Source organism: Eriocheir sinensis, chromosome 8 (assembly GCF_024679095.1).
Source record: "Eriocheir sinensis breed Jianghai 21 chromosome 8, ASM2467909v1, whole genome shotgun sequence".
Taxonomy (NCBI): Eukaryota; Metazoa; Arthropoda; class Malacostraca; order Decapoda; family Varunidae; genus Eriocheir; species Eriocheir sinensis.
Window position 1 is genome coordinate 6,430,512 of NC_066516.1, and position 19,438 is coordinate 6,449,949.

The 19,438-nt window shown below is 44.4% G+C and overlaps 1 protein-coding gene and 1 long non-coding RNA gene across 10 annotated transcripts in view; both read right to left on the reverse strand.

Moving 5' to 3' along the window:
* Positions 1-2,485: 2,485 nt before the first annotated feature.
* Positions 2,486-19,438, reverse strand: part of LOC126995437 (bcl-2-related ovarian killer protein-like) — a 46,547-nt gene continuing 29,594 nt past the window's right edge. For all 4 annotated transcript variants that reach the window (XM_050854976.1, XM_050854975.1, XM_050854977.1 and 1 more), the window contains one exon: positions 2,486-3,487. In XM_050854976.1, coding sequence (XP_050710933.1) covers positions 3,347-3,487 — 141 coding nt within the window. In that variant the 3' untranslated portion in view covers positions 2,486-3,346. The remainder of the gene's footprint in view (positions 3,488-19,438) is intronic.
* On the reverse strand, positions 9,620-17,491 carry LOC126995438 (uncharacterized). 6 transcript variants are annotated; one of them, XR_007750324.1, is made up of 3 exons: positions 16,565-17,491; positions 14,916-16,320; positions 9,620-14,783 (listed from the first exon to the last, which is right to left on the reverse strand). It is a non-coding gene; the product is annotated as an uncharacterized LOC126995438 (long non-coding RNA). The 6 variants fall into 6 exon arrangements; XR_007750325.1 differs by having other exon boundaries at positions 9,620-14,135; positions 14,651-16,320; XR_007750323.1 differs by having other exon boundaries at positions 9,620-14,267; positions 14,651-16,320.

Genomic DNA, 19,438 nt, shown 5'->3' on the forward strand with positions numbered 1-19,438 from the left:
CCCAGAGCTCATCTTTGATCCTAGAATCTAGAGTCCGGGTTGATAGGTGGTCTTCTGGACAGCATGTGGGTAGTTTTAAGCCACTCGGCGGCGGCTGAAAAATCCCAGCTTGGTGGCACCGGGCGGGGATTGAACTCGCGTCCTCCTGAACACGAGGCCGTTACTTTGACGACTCAGCCACCGCTGCTGTCCACCTACCCCCACGCTCGTCATGAAATGAACTTTGACGTAGTGTACTGCACCTCCCACTTCCCTAGCCAGCCAATCCCACATATTTAGGTGTAGTCAGTAGGAGGACAGCGGGCGGGGCTTCTGGGGTCAACTCGAAGCCAACGGACTATTGCTGTGATGCAAGTGTACAGAGGAATGGTGGGTAGTTTTCTTAAACTTCCTTTGGCAGTCAGTGGCTGTCTGCCCACCCCACACACTCCCATACATTATTCAGAATCTGTTTTTTTTTTTTTTTTTTAGGATACGGTTATAAGTTTGCTAAGTTGTCTCCCTGCAAATAATAGGTTTTTTTTATTATTTTTCTTATAGACTAGAGGCAGTTAAGGGAAATAAAGTGTCTTGAAAGAATTCTAGTCATAAGAAGGGGAAAATACAGACAAGAAGACTGTTCTAGAGTTTACCTGTGAAGGGATGGAAGAATGAAGGTGTTGGTTTACTCTTATGTAAGGGATTTGGACAGCATATGAGTGAACTAGAGTAGAAAGTCTTGTGCAGTGAGGCAGCAGAGTGGTGAATGCATGCAGTTAGCATGAAAATAGTGTTAGAAGATAGAAAGATGCAAGATTTTGGCAGAATATAAGGGTTAGAAGAATCAGGGAGCTGATGTGATCAAAAACCTCCGATGACCTGTCCAAAGAAGCTGTGTGTGTGGAGCTCCCCATATTGGGCCCATACAGATGCATATTCGATCTCTACAGGAGTGGACAAGGCCCTTGTATATGGTTAGATTAAGTCTCCAGTTAAAATTTCGAGTTATAGATAGACCAAGAATGATTGATAGAGATGGGGACAATTGAGTGTAATGAAAGAAGAGCTGATATGTAGATATTTGGGAGACTATGCTGTTGTCAGGTGGAAAAAGGTTTTGAGGTACTGAAGGACACCAAGTTCCCTATGCCCCATTCAGAAATGATAGCAAGGTCAGAGGTCCAGCCTTGAGTTCTGTAATTTCTATGGTGAGGGTCTTGTTTTGAAAGACGTTGAATTATGCAGAGTAGAGTCAGGGGTAAGAGTGGATAAAACTGGATGTTTTTGAAAGATCATTAATGGGTAATAGAGAGAGTGGGATATAGAAAAGAGCTCTGTAGAACACCACTGTTAATAACCTTGGGGGGTAGAACAGTGACGGTCCACCACAGTGGAAATAGATCGACCTGAAAGGAAATGGGAGATGAAGGTACAGAGAGAGAGAGAGAGAGAGAGAGAGAGAGAGAGAGAGAGAGAGAGAGAGAGAGAGAGAGAGAGAGAGAGAGAGAGAGAGAGAGAGAGAGAACTACTTTCTCCATACTATTTGTAACATTATCATGCATCTTAAAGACTTAAGAGCAGACAACAGATATCTGGAAATGCCCATTCTTCTCTTGATTGGTCGTTTTCATGCTTTTGCCATTCTTTTAGAGTTTCTTCGGTCTTGTCTATGTTTTTTTTTTTAATATCACTGACTTTTCATATAATTTTTTTCAGTTCTACCAATTCTACTTATCCCTTCTAGTTCTTCCTTTCATATCCTTATTCGTTTTTCTGAGATAATTTGTTTACTTCGTTCACTGACACTGCTTAATTCCTCCTACTTCTAGTGCCGTTTCCATGCAAATTTTAGTCAATGTAATTTGCTTCTCCAATCTCATGAAGGAGATTCGAGAATTTATTGTGATTTTTTCAACTCAATTCATCATCCTTTTCCTTCACTGCAAGAATATTTGGGTGTTCCTTATTGACTCTTCCCTCTCTTCAGCCTACTTTACACCTAACATTGGTGGTTTCTATTTTTTAGTTTATTTAATATTGTTACTTCCTTCGCTATGTCCGTATGATCCCCTTTTTGGCGTTAAGGTCTTATATGACTGTTGAAATAGGGTTTTATGCTTTTTCGCTGCTACTTACACGTCTCCATAATACTTTCCTCCTTCATCGTCTCTGTAAGTTCGTTGGCTCATAAGCTTGAAGTATTCTAAGCTTGTAATTGTTGAGTGTTATAATTTTTCACACTCCCGTTGATGCTGGAGAATTCTTTAGCTTTACTTGATTCTTGTTTATTAAGAATCCAACTCCACGCTCTATCTACAAGACCTTTGTGGCACTGATGAACGATCTCCTTCGATGAAAACAAAAGCGTTTCCGCATTCAGTGACTTCATGAATAATGATTCGACGGGACGCTTATCAGCCACTTCCGGAGCATCGAGTGTAGCCACGTTCCGCTGCTGTACGAGGCTCACGATGTAGAGATAATGTGTAAGGAAAAATAAGTCACAATAGTTGATAATTTTATATAACACGTGTACGGGAAAGATTAACATATATACATAACAAGTAATACGTAATGCACACATGAAAGAGCTACTGAAGACGAGGAATGCCGCTAGATATCGAAATATGATGTTTTTTTTTATTTTTTTTCTTTTCAGTTGGTTACACGCCGCTACAATGTACTGGTAACAAGTATAGGAGTCTCACAGCAACTTGAACCTGCTGGTCCTCTCAATTTAGACCCACGTAGTATCCGTCGACGCAGAGTTCATATTTGCGTGAGTATGTGATTATTCGTGGCTTAGTATGTGATCAGTCATGTTTTCACCCACTCGCAGTATATATTTTCTGTTCTGTAGCAAATATTTATTACTTGGCTCCCGAATGCCTCATCGTAAATAACTGTCTTCACATTTTCAAATGGCGCACCATCTGTCACTTCATAACAATCACTTACACCAACGGCACCCGGGCGACTTTAAATGGCACTTCACATCGACCCTTTCGCCCTTCACATTTCCATCACGAACAATGGCGAGTCAGTCCGTCAGATCTCACATTCCACGGCGTCCTCCCGGGTGTTGGGTAGACCACAGAGCTGGGTCCATATTCTTGAACGTATCGGGCCGGGCACCTACCACGACTATTTTCTAAGGCCAAAGAGAAAATTAACCGGGATTTCATGGGTGATTTTCCAGTTCCGAGTGCAGAGGTCGTGTAGAATTATCACTAGGATCGCAAAACCGCCCATTAAAAGCCCAGGAACTTCTACGAGAGGCTCTTCAAATAGGTGGACTACGGTGAAAATACGTCTTAGAATACGATCTTCTGTCAATACTGGGGTAGGTGGCGATGGGTGTCGAGGCTCACGTCACCAGCTCCCCGAGGAATTTGATGGCCAGGATGAGGAGGAAGGCCGCCACGATGAGCCCCGCCACGACCAACACCAATACTTGTAGCGCTGACCCTTCCGTCTCCGGCGTTTGCGACCACGACAGCAGCGAACTCTGAAATAAAGATATAGTCGAAATACGGAAGGATATAAGGAGACTGCAAGAGGTCAGATGGAAATATTGAATGTCCTGCCGCACGTTAGTCAGGAAATGGTTTGTATATAAGTTCAGTGTAACCTCTATCCGCCGCTGTCGCTGTTTAAGAATTGGTAAAAGAATCACATACATCACACACACACACACACACACACACACACACACACACACACACACACGCGTAACTTCCTTTTTTATTATCATACGCCTTTTTTTCTGTCAAGACTATTATCGCCTAACGTCGTGACCACTTAGTCCTTTTAAACTTTTGGTGATTTTTTTTATCTAATAGACTTTGCCGTCACCACCGGATGTGTAGTCATTCTTTTAAATACTCCTGCTATCTATCATCTTTGCCGGAACAGCCATATATAGATACTTTTTTTTTCTCTTTACTTTTAACATTTTACCCTTGAGTTGCCTCCTCCTCCTCCTCCTCCTCCTTAACTGTAAAAAAAGCGGAAGAAAAAAATGGTGTCACCCTCGCTTAGCTCTCCCTCCTCTCCGCGCCACCATGCCCTCCAAAGCCTTGCTGCAACAATTGTGGTGCTTTTTGTGCGGACATTAACTAATAAAGTGTGTGCGGGAGGGAGGGAGAGGGGGAGGAGGGTCAAAGGGGGGAGAGGTAAGCTAGGTTTCCCCTCCTCTTCCTCCTTCTTTATGCTTTTCCTTCTCCTCCTCCTCTTCTCCCTTCTCCTTCTCTTACTTATTCGCTCCTTGCATTATTTTTCACGTGATGCAGAGAGAGAGAGAGAGAGAGAGAGAGAGAGAGAGAGAGAGAGAGAGAGAGAGAGAGAGAGAGAGAGAGAGAGAGAGAGAGAGAGAGAGTTGTGTGGGGGGGGGGGTAATAGGTGGTGTGGGAGAGAGAGAGAGAGAGAGAGAGAGAGAGAGAGAGAGAGAGAGAGAGAGAGAGAGAGAGAGAGAGAGAGAGAGAGAGAGAGAGAGAGAGAGAGAGAGAGAGAGAGAGAGAGAGAGAGAGTGGGTGTGGGTGTGTAATTAGTTATTTGAGAGAGAGAGAGAGAGAGAGAGAGAGAGAGAGAGAGAGAGAGAGAGAGAGAGAGAGAGAGTTGTGAGTGGGTGTGGGTGTGGATACGTGAGTGTGGGAGAGAAGTGGGCGTGAGAGAGAGAGAGAGAGAGAGAGAGAGAGAGAGAGAGAGAGAGAGAGAGAGAGAGAGAGAGAGAGAGAGAGCCAGACAGACAGACAGACAGACAGACAGATAAGAGTCTTGCTGTTGATGCGGAAGTACAATATTGTTTTCATTCATCCCGTTCTAAACAGTGTGTGTCGCCTGAATAACAAGTGGAGGTTAATGTTTGTCAAAATGTCAGTTGTCTCGTGGCGGGCGGACTGGCAATGAATGGGCCGCGATCGATACCATATTATTTTGGGTTGGGCTTGAATATTAAACATGCGCGAGCTATTCATTTAACACTCAACACGTTAATAGGCTACACATCTGAATTTACTTGTTCCTTTACGATATGTTAACTTAGACAGATAGATAGGTGAATAGCTATATCTAGATACAGAGATAAAAAGATAGATAGATAAATACGTGGACAGACTGATAGATAGATAAATATATAGATAAATAGGTAGATAGATTGATAGTTAATGAGCCACGATAGATATCATATTATTTGGGAGTCGCCTATACATCTGAATTTATTGGGTCCCTTACGCCGTGCTGAATTAAAATAGACTGATAGATGTTTTCTTAGGCAGGAGAAGCGAGTAGCGGGATTCTTTTTTGTTTTCTCCTTGGTCATTGCTCTTGAGTTATTAACTGTATTAAAAATATAGATAGATAGATATATAAACAGACAGATAGATGTTCATGGACAGGAACGCAAATGGCCAATGGTTATAGTGGAAGATATCAAGGCACATTTAGTATACGATTATGTTTTAGAACAGCTACGTAGTTTCGAGCTTTACAATCATCTTTCTGGTGTTTCATTGCATTTGCCATCTTTAAGGGGGGGGGGCATTATGTTGATGTTGAAAAGACGTTGATGATGAAGGGTATTAAGAAGTGGCGAAATTGTTATAAGCATGAATTATTATTATTATTATTATTATTATTATTATTATTATTATTATTATTATTATTATTATTATTATTATTATTATTATTATTATTATTATTATTATTATCATTATTATTATTATTATTATTATTATTATTGTTATTATTATTATTATTATTATTATTATTATTATTATTATTATTATTATTATTATTATTATTATTATTATTATTATTATTATTATTATTATTATTATTATTATTATTATTATTATTATTATTATTATTATTATTATTATTATTATTATTATTATTATTGTTATTATTATTATTATTATTATTATTATTATTATTGTTATTATTATTATTATTATTATTATTGTTATTATTATTATTATTATTATTATTATTATTATTATTATTATTATTATTATTATTATTATTATTATTATTATTATTATTATTATTATTATTATTATTATTATGGAGTGAGGCGCCATGGTCACCCTAATAACACGCCAGTGGGGGATAGGCAATATATTTGTACTGCTCAGTCATTCTTTTAACACATGCCAAGAATTTTTACGTGTATTGTTTTTAATACCTGAAAAATATGAAAAAAGAAACTAAAAAGATCCTACAAACATCAGTGGGTGTGAAGTGAAGCTTCCTGTCCACGACCTTTGGCTGCGCGCGGAACGATCTCGCTCGGTGAAATTCTAACCTTATCAAGCCCGGATTTTTATTCATCACTCAGGACACACACACACACACACACACACACACACACACACACACACACTTATACTATTATAGAGAAGCAGAAGTTTTTGCATAGTTGCTTTCCACTGTTGTACATTTGTGGACAACTCCTTCGTCGTGTTGCACAATAAACACTTAAACATAGATGGCTGAAAAGTAATCAGCCGCGGGTGGGCTGGATGCCGGGTCCACCCTAGTATTGCCCCGACTCGTTCCGTGCAACTTTTGCTGTTAACGGTCGACTTAATGTTGTGCCAAGGCGAAACAAAACTGAACATCTTAACGCAGAGCCACGTGTTCATCTGACTGATTTTAGCTGACTTTTTTTCTCTCTCTCTCTCTGCGGGCTCTATCCCTCACTTGTTTTTGGCCATGAGATGCTTCCTTTACTGTAAAAAACAAACAAACAAACCTGTCGCCCCTCCCACCTTGACAGACTGTTGTCTAAAATGTAAGGTTTCACCGATGGGGCTCGGACCTGGACGCAGTATTATCATTCCATGGAATATTGTAAAATACCGCCTCAGGTCATCACATCGAGCTGAAACATAAGCACAATCTCCGCGGTAGGCCCAGAGATTATAAATGAACAGAATACGGCAATGAGGTTGTGGTCGGATGAGCCCAACGAAGAGCATTGATGAACAGAATAAGCTGAAGTGTTAGAGGTTAGGAAAGGAACTAGTGTACTGGGGTAAGATGTTCGTCCCCCTACAGGCTCCAAGGCCACTGTGACGGTGATGAACACCGAGGCCACGCGCAACGATAGTAAATTGAGTGTGATAAATGTTCAGCGAGTTGAAAATAATCGTTGGATATTTAATTGTGATGCTATAACGAAAATATCAGACGTGAAAACTGAACCAAGAGATATTTGTGATATTCGTGAAAACAATTTAGACACTCACTCACTCACTACAATGTTTGAGTATAAGTGCATCGAAGATTATTATTGAGGCTAACATTGTAATTGTTGACGGCCCTCGTAGAGCGCTGCATCAGCGGCAGAGCAGGGCCTGAAACCTCATCAACGGTAACGGTAACGGTAACCGTATATATCTTTAAGTAACTTCAACTCACAGGATTGAAGGACAGGACGGGTTGGTGGGGAGGAAAAGAGAGAGTGAGGGTGACGACAGACAGTTCGCCAAAAAAAAAAAGTTTACTCATAAGAAACCAAAAAAAGACATCGATCGGTGACTCAGACGTGGGTAGTGGAAAGAGAAGAGAAAGGAAGAAAGGAAGGAAAGATACCCGCCAATGTTCACCCTTTCACGACGCGCTGTTGACTCAGGCCGCCTCTGAGTTTCCTTCTTTGCCGCTGACCCACGCAAGGCAAACTATTTTTTTTACTTTTTCTGGGCGGGAGGAACCCAGGGGATGTTGCAAGTGTTGGGTGAGAGCGAGAAACTTGGCGCCGGGAGGATGATGGGTAGGGTGGCGAGCGGGGATGAGGAAAGGTGGCAACGATGGAAAACATGATTTGAAAACGAATAAATAGAATAAATAAATAAGACAAAATAATAACTGAATAACTGGAATAAATGTGGAAATGAGGAAAGGTGGCGATGGTGGAGAGTGTGATTTAAAAACGAATTAAGAAAGTAGAAAAGAAAGAAAGACAGAAAAATAAAATAATAACTGGATAACTATAGAAAGGAAAACGAAAATAGGAAAGATAGTTAGGTGTGCATTATTTTTACAGTATAGCAATCACCTCAAATAAATAAAGAAATAAATAACTGAGGAAGGAAAAACGAAGATAGGAGAGCGAGTTGGGTGAGCATAACGTATTTTTACAGTAAAGGAAGGAGGCAGCTCAAGGGTGAAAAAAAAATGCATAAAAACAAAACAGAAGAAGCCACGGACATCCATATCATCAAGTCCCATATCGGAAATCATGCCCGATAGGCCTACAATCAATCACAATCAACAGCCTTCGTGCGAGACAACAAAAAAAAGAAACAAAAAGCAAATAAATCAAAGCAAGAACAACAACAAAAAAAAAAGACGCAACCATAACACAACTTTCATTATCCGAAATCATCAATCAATCATCACAATCATCAGCCATCGTGCGCCGCAACAGGATATCGCCCGCAGGAACAGAGCGTTATTCAGCGCGTGGAGGTCAGGGGTCACGGAGACGCTGACCCACTTCTCACCTCTAATTGGCTGAGGGTTGGCCAATCAGAGACGAGATGGTGCCAAGGGGACGGCGTTGCATCATGGAGGAGGCGCCAGGTGGTAATGATCCTGGCGTAAGGGAGAAGAAAGGGGGAGGGGGGGACGCTTGCACCTTGAGCCTACCCCCCTCAGTCTCCCGTCACCCTCCAGCCTCCTGCCCCCCACAACCTCTCACCCCCCATCCTCCAGCTCCCCCAACCTCCTGCCCTCTACAACCTCTCACCCCCCACCCTCCAGCTCCCCCAACCTCCTGCCCTCCACAACCTCTCACCCCACCCTCCAGCTCCCCAACCTCCTGCCCTCCACAACCTCTCACCCCCCACCCTCCAGCTCCCCCAACCTCCTGCCCTCTACAACCTCTCACCCCCCACCCTCCAGCTCCCCCAACCTCCTGCCCTCCACAACCTCTCACCCCCCACCCTCCAGCTCCCCAACCTCCTGCCCTCCACAACCTCTCACCCCCACCCTCCAGCTCCCCAACCTCCTGCCTCCACAACCTCTCACCACCCACCCTCGAGCTCCCCCTACCTCCTGTCCTCCACAACCTCTCACCCCCCACCCTCCAGCTCCCCCAACCTCCTGCCCTCCACAACCTCTCACCCCCCACCCTCCAGCTCCCCAACCTCCTGCCCTCCACAACCTCTCACCCCCCACCCTCCAGCTCCCCCACACCTCCTGCCCTCCACAACCTCTCACCCCCACCCTCCAGCTCCCCAACCTCCTGCCCTCCACAACCTCTCACCCCCACCCTCCAGCTCCCCAACCTCCTGCCCTCCACAACCTCTCACCCCCACCCTCCAGCTCCCCAACCTCCTGCCTCCACAACCTCTCACCCCACCCTCCAGCTCCCCAACCTCCTGCCTCCACAACCTCTCACCCCACCTCCAGCTCCCCAACCTCCTGCCCTCCACAACCTCTCACCCCCACCTCCAGCTCCCCCAACCTCCCGCTCCCCACAACCTCTCACCCCCCACCCTCCAGCTCCCCTCAACCTCCTGCCCCCCTAACCTCCTGCTCTCCCAAATCTCCCGCCCTCTACAACCTCTCGACCCCCATCCTCTCACCCCTCAACCTATAGCCCCCCTCCAACCTCCCGTCCTCCCAGCCTCCCCCGACCTCCCCCTTCCACCAGCCTGGACGAACCTGGAACGTGGCTTGATGCGAATTCCATGTAATCAACGTTTTCGTACTCTGGGTTGGCTGGAGATTTGTTTTATTGAGCTCGCTGAGTTTGGTTAGGGTCAACGGTACGGAGGTGAGCACCGCCGCCACGCACAGCAATATCGTATGCTCCCAACTTTACGTTTAACCGAGTTTATTATTTTTATTATTATTATTATGATTATAAAAGGCTCACCGCGGCTGATTGTAGGATTGTTTTAATGTGTGGCTTCAATATGTATACGTATGCATTTACAGATGAATATTGATAGATAGATAGATATATATACTTTTCCAAACGAATGCAATGTAATCCAACCAAATCCTTACACACACACACACACACACACACACACACACACACACGCTGCAGTGCCATGCCGTGGTATGGTGACTCATGGTTACGCTGGTGGCTATGGTTGCCAGCTTTCACCCCATGAGTGGCTGCGAGGTGGAGGTCACACTGCCTCGGGGTCATAAGAGGTCATCTTGTCATAACTCAAACTGATGACTGGCTTGCACACACACACACACACACACACACACACACACACACACACATACACTACTACTACTACTACTACTACGGCTACAAAACCCAACATTTCTACTTAACTCCGTCTCAAAAATCGAATTACAACGCCAAACTAACCACATCACTGTCAATATTTACTAATACGACGTTTAATAAATCCGGCGGTAACTACAAATACAATAACAACATTAATTACTACTACTTCTACAACAACTACTACTATAAATCCTTAGATACAGACAGAACGGGTCGCGCGGTTAGTCCAGCAAAGTTGAGTTCAAGGCATCGGCAGTCACCCAGCGATCGGCCCGGTTGGCTCTGGGTGCTGGGCGTGTCGGGGGCGTCTCTCGGTCTGGCCTTGAACTCTGCCCATAATACTCGACGTACCAGCTGATGATGTGGGTTCTTGTCGCTGGAAGAAAACGGCTGATCCTATGCAACTTTCTCGCTACTCCGAAATCCTCCGAACCTATTTGATACGATTAATATATGAAAGGAAGGTTTATTTATTAATTTATTTATGTATTAGCTTCCCATAATACTCGACAGAACAGTTGATGAGGGTTCTTGTCGCTGGTAGAAAACGGATCTGTCCCTCTGCAACTTTTTAGCTTCCCGAACCCATTTGATTAGATTACTATACGAAAGGAGTAGCGGGCTTTTTTTCACGTTTGTTTCTTTTTTTTATGCCCTTGAACTGACTCCTCTGCTGTAGAAAAAAAAATACTCTATAGGTTGTGTTATGTATTCCCGTCATGACCGTTTCTCCGTAATTACTCCACAGCTTATTCGGGCCTAGGCTTGGGAGTCACTAGAAAGGCTCCTATTTGTTATGCTGTCCGTGTGCCCAGGGCGGTGGTTGGGGACGAAATTTTAAGTGCCCCGTAATAACCTCGGAGCAGCGGCGGCGGGCATCTGTATTTCCTTTTTTTTTCTTGGTTTCTCAACTGTCGCTGGAAGAAACTGCAGAGGATGAAACTCGAAAATAAAGTTGTGACGAAATTTCTAGTGCCACTTAATAACCTCGGAGCAGCGGGGGAGGGCTTCTGTATTTCCTTTTTTTCCTGCATGGTTTCTTAGCTGTCGCTGGAAGAAACTACAGAGAATGAAACTCGAATATAAAGTTGTGACGAAATTTTTAGTGCCACTTAATAACCTCGGAGCAGCGGCGGCGGGCTTCTGTATTATTTTTTTTCTTGATTTCTTAACTGTCGCTGGAAGAAACTACAGAGGAAGAAACTCGAATATAAAGCTGTGACGAAATTTTTAGTGCCACTTAGTAACCTCGGAGCAACGGCGGCGGGCTTCTGTATTTCTTTTTTTTTTCCTGCATGGTTTCCTTACTGTCGCTGAAAGAAACTGCAGAGGATGAAACTCGAATATAAAGTTGTAACGAAATTTTTAGTGTCACTTAGTAACCTCGGAACAGCGGCGGGGTTCGACATTTCGCTCTTTTCATGACTTAGCTGTTAAATGAATTTGCAAAGGATGAAACTCAGAAAAGAAGAAAAGAAAATGATGTGGTAACTAAATTTTAAGTGCCTCATAACCTCGGAGCAGCGGCAGGCTAAAACGTTTTCCTTTTTTGCGTGACTAAGCTGCTGAAAGAAGTCTCAGAGGATGAAACTCAGAAAGAAAAAGGAAGATATATAAATAGTAACGAAATTTTAAGGGCAGTTTTCATGCATCAGACGGACTTGACATTTCACCTTCTCCATGACTAAGCTGCTGAAAGAAGTCGCAGAAGATGAAACTAAAAATAAATAAATAAATAAATAAATAAATAAATAAATAAATAAAAATACTGACGAAACTGTAAAGTGCCTCATAACCTCGGACAACAGCGATGGGCGGTTCAGGCATCAGACGAAGTATTAAACATTTTACCTTTTCCATGACTAAGCTGCTGAAAGAAGCCGCAGAGGACGAAACTAAAGAAAAAGGAAATAGTGACGAAATATTAATTGCTACATAATTCATAACTCCGGAACAGCGGTGGGCATCTGACGGACTATTAAACATTTCTCTTCTTTGCATGACTAAGCTGTTGAAAAAAATCGCAGAGGACGAAACTAAAGAAAAAGGAAATAGTGACGAAATATTAATTGCTACATAATTCATAACCTCGGACAACAGCGGTGGGCATCTGACGGACTATTAAACACTTCTCTTCTTTGCATGACTAAGCTGTTGAAAGAAGTCGCAGAAGATGAAACTAAACAAAAAGGAGTGTCGAAATAATAGCTGCTACATAATTCATACTCTGACAACAGCGGTGGGCAGTCCATGCTTCAGATGAGGTAGTAAACATTTCCTTCATGAGGGAGGTCGCAGAGGATGAAACGCAAGAAATGAAATGCGATAGAAAATATTACATTAAAAACGCCAGTATGCTAGAGTGATATAGCATTAAAAAAATCTATTTCACATCCAGTCTAGGCACAGAAAATTGTTGTAGTAAGCATGACGTTTTAGGATGTTCGTATAAATAATCCACATGCAGTTAGATTCATTAGCGTCCAATCGTATATGTTTAACCCAATCCAATTCAGCATCTTTATCGTCGAAATACCACATACAGAAATAATAGTACCACTGACAATAGGGTTGACGATCGGGCTTTCTAGCTTTCATTTGTTTTTGCCGTTGAGCTGCTTCTTCCACTGTAAAAAAAGGCACAACAACAAACTTGAACGCGGTAAAAATCGTAAACATGATAGCTAAACCAATGACAAAATTCCCTCATCATTTTGTTGTTATGTATCTTATTGTTTGTTTCACTGTAAGAAAAGGCCCGTTATGAGGAAGAAGGGCCCTGCTAATATTTGCATGCCCGTCACGCTCACCAAACAGCGACGCATCTTGGCAACTCAACACCACTTAAGACCAAGCAATATACCGCTAGCTGACCGTCCACCCGGAGACTGAAATATCTAAATGAATACCAATTAAGTCGTTTGAGGGACGTACTTTGGTGGAAGAAACGATTTATGGCTTATTTTATGCGTCGTTCCGTCCCCTCCTCGTAGCTTAGTATTTGCGGAGCTCTCTGATGCAGCGTTGTCAGATTATCGTACACATCACATTGTATTTATCATTTTTAAGCCTCAAACTCTCGTACCTTCACAAATAACGATAGAAAAATAAAGTTGGCGTCAAAACTGTTACTTATCGATGTTTTTTTTTTTTTTTTGGCCATAGTTATCGGTCAGACACTACGAAAATGCAATGCGATGAGTACGGTAATTTGGCAAGGCTGCTCTGACGGAAGAAAGAAAGATGGAAGAAAGAGAAAATGATAAATGTCTTCTTTTCGTCGTTTCGTCCCCTAATCGCAGCCTATTACTTGCTGTGCTCTGATATTGCTCTTCTTTTTACACGGCGATGATACATTAACATTCACTAAGGCCCATATTTCAGACGCTTTGGGCTCTCACACCTATTTCCAAGGGCCATAAATGAGATGAGTCGGGTTCTGATGAGTGTTTGTCACATTCATGGTGCAGCAGAAGCCTTGTCAAACTATTACTAGGGTCAGAAAACTACCCCCATGTAAATACTAACACCACAACCTCAACGAAAGCCTTATCTAATGTGGAAAAGTGGGAGATTATCGGCCGTATTATAAGACATTTCGCGGCCCAAGAACACATATTTGACAAGGCTTTCGTAGGAGTTTTGGGCATTTACAGGAGTAGTTGTATGACCCTAGTGGCAATTTGACCCTTCCTCTGTACCATGAACCTAAAGAAACACTCATTAGAACCCGACTGACCCCCTTTCTGACCTTTATAAACAGCTGATGTGAGAAGCCAAAGTGTCTTATAAAGCCGACCATATATGTGTTTTTTACGTTCACGGTACAGCAGAAGCCTTGTCAAGTTATCGCTAGGGTAAAAAAAACTACTCATGGAAATACAAACACCACGACCTCGACGAAAGCCTTATCTAATGTGGGAGAGTGGGAGATTATGTGTTTTTTATACGTTCATGGTACAGCAGAAGCCTTGTCAAGTTATCGCTAGGGTAAAAAAACTACTCATGGAAATACAAACACCACGATCTCAACGAAAGCCTTATCAAATGTGGGAGAGTGGGAGATTGTGTTTTTACGTTCATGATGCAGCAGAAGCCTTGTCAAACTATCACTGGGGTCAGAAAACTACCCCCCATGTGAATACTAACACCAAAACCTCGACGAAAGCCTTATCAAATGTGGGAGATTGTGTTAATACGTTCATGTTGCAGCAGAAGCCTTGTCAAGTTATCACGAGGGTAAAAAAAACTACCCATGGAAATACTGACACCACAACCTCGACGAAAGCCTTATCAAATGTGGGAGAGTGGGAGATTGTGTTTTTACGTTCACGGTGCAGCAGAAGCCTTGTCAAGCTATCACTAGGGTAAAAAAAACTACCCATGGAAATAGACTACAAACACCATAACCTCGACGAAAGCCTTATCTAATGTAGGAGAGTGGGAGATTATGTGTTTTTTATACGTTCATGGTACAGCAGAAGCCTTGTCAAGTTATCGCTAGGGTAAAAAAAACTACTCATGGAAATACAAACACCACAACCTCGACGAACGCCTTATCTAATGTGGGAGAGTGGGAGATTATGTGTTTTTTATACGTTCATGGTACAGCAGAAGCCTTGTCAAGCTATCACTAGTGTCAAAAAACTACCCATGGAAATACAAACACCACGACCTCAACGAAAGCCTTATCAAATGTGGGAGAGTGGGAGATTGTGTTTTTACGTTCATGGTACAGCAGAAGCCTTGTCAAGTTATCGCTAGGGTCAAAAAACTACCCATGGAAATACTAACACCACAACCTCGACGAAAGCCTTATCGAATGTGTGAGTGTGTGTAACTTAAGGTTGGCACTCTCAGACGGTTTCGCCTCCCACAGCAACTCTTTCCAAAGGCCGAAAAGGAGACCAATCGCGTTCCAATGAGTGTTTTTGTGGGTCCGTGGCACAAAAGAGTGATGAAACTACCAGAAGGGCCATAAAACTACCTCTGCAAATGCCCCAGATTCCTACGAAAGCCTTAGCAAATGTGAGAGTGTGTGTTAGCCCCGAAATGTTTGAGAGGCTGAGTAGCGACAAGACCAGCCGGAGACGATGAGCTACGGGGCATTAGAAGGAGCTTTGTTGCCCCCATCAGCCTATCACTGTGAGGAGAAAGTGGCTGGGAAGGAAGAGGAGGAAGACAAGGACTGACATTTACCTTGAGGCAGGGAGGGAGGAAGAGAGGAAGAAGAGGAGGAGGAGGAGCGAGTGAGCGAGCCAGGGATTGCACGCGGCGGCACAGGAAGAGGCAAGGTCGCATCAAACATCGTTGTGCTAGGCTAGGCTATTTGAACACTACAAGAGAGGATGTTAGTGAAGTGACGCCATCCACATACAAGGAAAAGAAATAATAATACCTTTGATGCAATAGCGATGGCATGAGAATTAGGAAAGAAAGGAGGAGGAGGAGGAGGAGGGAAGAGGGGAGGGATTAGGCGGGATGCATGCAATATTAACAACGCCGGCCACTCCTTCAGACGAGAGAGAGAGAGAGAGAGAGAGTGTGTGTGTGTGTGTGTGTGTGTGTGTGACCCGGAGGCGGCCTGGGTGGTGGTGGTGGTGGTGGCTGTGAGTCGTGTCAAACTGGTCTTCCCTCTTATCAGTTTCAATGTTTTCTTCTCTCGCCTTCTCCCCTATGCAAAATACTGAATAGGGATCCGGTCTTTTTTGCCCCTACTCCCTTCACCCGCCACCCCATCCATTATCCCTCAATATCCACTTCTACCTCTTCAATTATCATCATCTTTGTTCTCCTCCCCTTCACCCCCCTCCATACACACAAACATACACACAATAGATGAATTTTCTGTGACCTCTCTTATGGCAAGTATTGAATAGGGAGCCGGTCTTTTCCTCTACTCCCTCCCCCTATCCTTTATCCCTCCTCATTGGCCTTTTCTTTCGCTTCTCTCCTCCACTTCCTCATTGTTCTGTCTAAGATGTACGTCCCACCTATGCCAAATATTGAAAAAGAAGCTGCCTCTCTCCTTTCCCCGACTTCCAGCAGCCTTTCACATCCATTTATCCCCCCTCATTGACCTCTTCTGTTGCTTCTCTCTTCATCATTATTGTTCTGCCTGAGATGTACGTCCCCTCGACTTCCAGCAGCCTTTCACATCCATTTATCCCCCCTCATTGACCTCTTCTGTTGCTTCTCTCTTCATCATTATTGTTCTGCCTGAGATGTACGTCCCACCTATGCCAAATACTGAAAAAGAAGCTGCCCCTCTCCTTTCCTCGACCTCCACCAGCCTTTCACATCCATTTATCCTCCCTCATTGACCTCTTCTGTTGCTTCTCTCTTCATCATTATTGTTCTGCCTAAGATGTCCGTCCCACCTATGCCAAATATTGAAAAAAAAGCTGCCCCTCTCTTTTCCCCGACTTCCAGGAGCCTTTCACATCCTATATACTTACTGGCCTCCTCTGCAGCTTCTTTCCTCCTCCTCATTTTGTTCTGCTTGCGATGTCTGTTCCCACTATACCAAATATTGAAGAAGAAACTGTACTCCTCTTTACCCCCGACTCCCTTCACCTCACTACCTCAATTATCCCTCTTTCACTGACCTCTTCTGCAGCTTTTCTCCTCTTCATCTTTGTTCTTCACTGCCTCCCCCTCCTTCTCCCTTCCCTCCTCCACACACACACACACACTCTACGTGGATTTTCTCTTTCTCAGGCCTCGTCATCAAACAGCCAGTACTTACTTTTCTCTCCTATTTCCGATTCGTCAATGCTAAACGTCTCTCATCGCACATCTACCTTTTCTTTCGCTTCTCTCCTCCTCTTCCTCATTGTTCTGCCTAAGATGTACGTCCCACCTATGCCAAATATTGAAAAAGAAACTGCCCCTCTCCTTCCCAAACTACCCCATCTGTCACGGCCTCGTCTGCCACTCTTCTAAGCCATACTATCCTCTCTATATATATCGTCTCCCTGATCCCACCCCTAACGTGTACTTTATGTAAATTCAGTTAATATGGGTTCTGATTTCTATTTTTATTTAGCTTTTACCTCCTCCAGAACGTATCACATCCTCCCTCTCAGCCAGTGTGTCATCCCCATCCTGTCTCTCACATCCTGACCCGCCACCTCTCCAAGTCTCCCTGTTCGTAAAGCTAACGTATGCCTATTGTAAATGCCGTTCAAAGGGGTCTGATTTCTACTTCTATTTAGCTTTTATCCCTCAACAACGTCCCACTTCCCCCCCCCCCCTCCACCCCCAGCCGATGTGTCACCCCCTTCCCGTCTCACTTACCGCTAAAATGGGTCTGATTTCTAATTCTATTTAGCTTTTATACCTCAACAACGTCCCACTTCCTCCTCCCCTCTTCACCCCCAGCCGATGTGTCACCCCCTTCCCGTCTCTCTTCGCGTTAAAAGGGTTCTGATTTCTACTTCTATTTAGCTTTTATCCCTCAACAACGTCCCACTTCCCCCCCCCCCCCCTCCACCCCCAGCCGATGTGTCACCCCCTTCCCGTCTCACTTCCCGTTCAAAGGGGTCTGATTTCTACTTCTATTTAGCTTTTATCCCTCAACAACGTCCCACTTCCTCCCTCCCCCTCTTCACCCCCACCCGATGTGTCACCCCCTTCCCGTCTCACTTCCCGTTCAAAGGGGTCTGATTTCTACTTCTATTTAGCTTTTATCCCTCAACAACGTCCCCCTTCCCCCCCTCCACCCCACCGATGTGTCACCCCTTCCCGTCTCACTTCCCGTTCAAAGGGTTCTGATTTCTACTTCTATTTAGCTTTTATCCTCAACAACGTCCCACTCCCCCTCCACCCCAGCCGATGTGTCTCACTTCCCGTTCAAAGGGTTCTGATTTCTACTTCTTTTTAGCTTTTATGCCTCAACAACGTCCTCCACCCCCACCCGATGTGTCACCCCCTTCCCGTCTCACTTCCCGTTCAAAGGGTTCTGATTTCTACTTCTATTTAGCTTCTATTTAGCTTTTATCCCTCAACAACGTCCCACTTCCTCCCCCTCTTCACCCCCACCCGATGTGTCACCCCCTTCCCGTCTCACTTCCCTTTCCTCTGTCCACCCAACCCGTCCGTCCTCCCGCCGACAATGCGCTGCCCATATTAGGTCTCGTTCTCTCGTCTCAGCACACGGCAAAAACATAACGACGGACGACTTTCTTGATTTGGGCATCTGATCTTTATCTCTGTGTGTGTGTGTGTGTGTGTGTGTGTGTGTGTGTGTGTGTGTGTGTGTGTTGAGTAAGATTGTGAAACTCATCAGCTCACGTCTGCTAACCTCACACTGCGCGGCACAAGACTCAGGTCGTTATTCTCAGACGCTTCCTCCTTTCATATCAACTATTTCCAAAGGTCAAAGAGGGGTTCAATCGGGTTCTAATGAGTGTCTTTTTAGGTTCTTGGTACAGCAGGAGGGTCAAACTAACAGCAGGGTCACAAAACTACCCTTGGAAATGCCGAAAACTCCTACGAAAACCTTGTCAAATACGTGTGCTTGGGCACCGAAATGTTTAAGAATGTGGCGTCCTCCAGGGGTGTGGGTAACCTGTGGCTGTGGAGGTCATTTGAAACCCTGGATGCAACTCAACCGCTTCCAACACCACCTGCGCCTTCACCACCGAAACCACCACCACCATCAGCACCACCATCACTTCTAAAGCATCGAGACACCTCTCCCCCTGAAATTGTCCTCTCTTTTGGCCACTCATCTATACCTACTACGTTTCTTTTTCCCTCAGTTATGTTTTTGTCCTTGAGCTGCTCCTTCACTGTAAAAAACAAACAAAAAAACACCACCACTACCACCACCACCACCACCACCGCCACCATCGTCATCATCACCGCCATTATTCCTCGCCAGGCTTTCCCGGGCGTGCCGTGCCCCGAGCGCCGAGGGGATGCGACGTGCGTACGCAGTCCCACCCCCGTCCCGGAGGCGCCTCGTCAGGGCTGCCATTCACACCAGCGGGGGGCGCGACGCTCCCCGCTGCACCATCCCTTACAACGCCCTCGTCCACGCCGTACCCTGGCACTGAGCGTCTTAAACCTCGCACCCTGACTCCTATGAACCCGCAGCCTCGCCATTATCTCGCCCCGGCTCGTGCCCTTCCTTACAGACGTTAATATAATAGCACAGTGTTAGTATGACCCTTTCTGACTTCCCACCCCCTA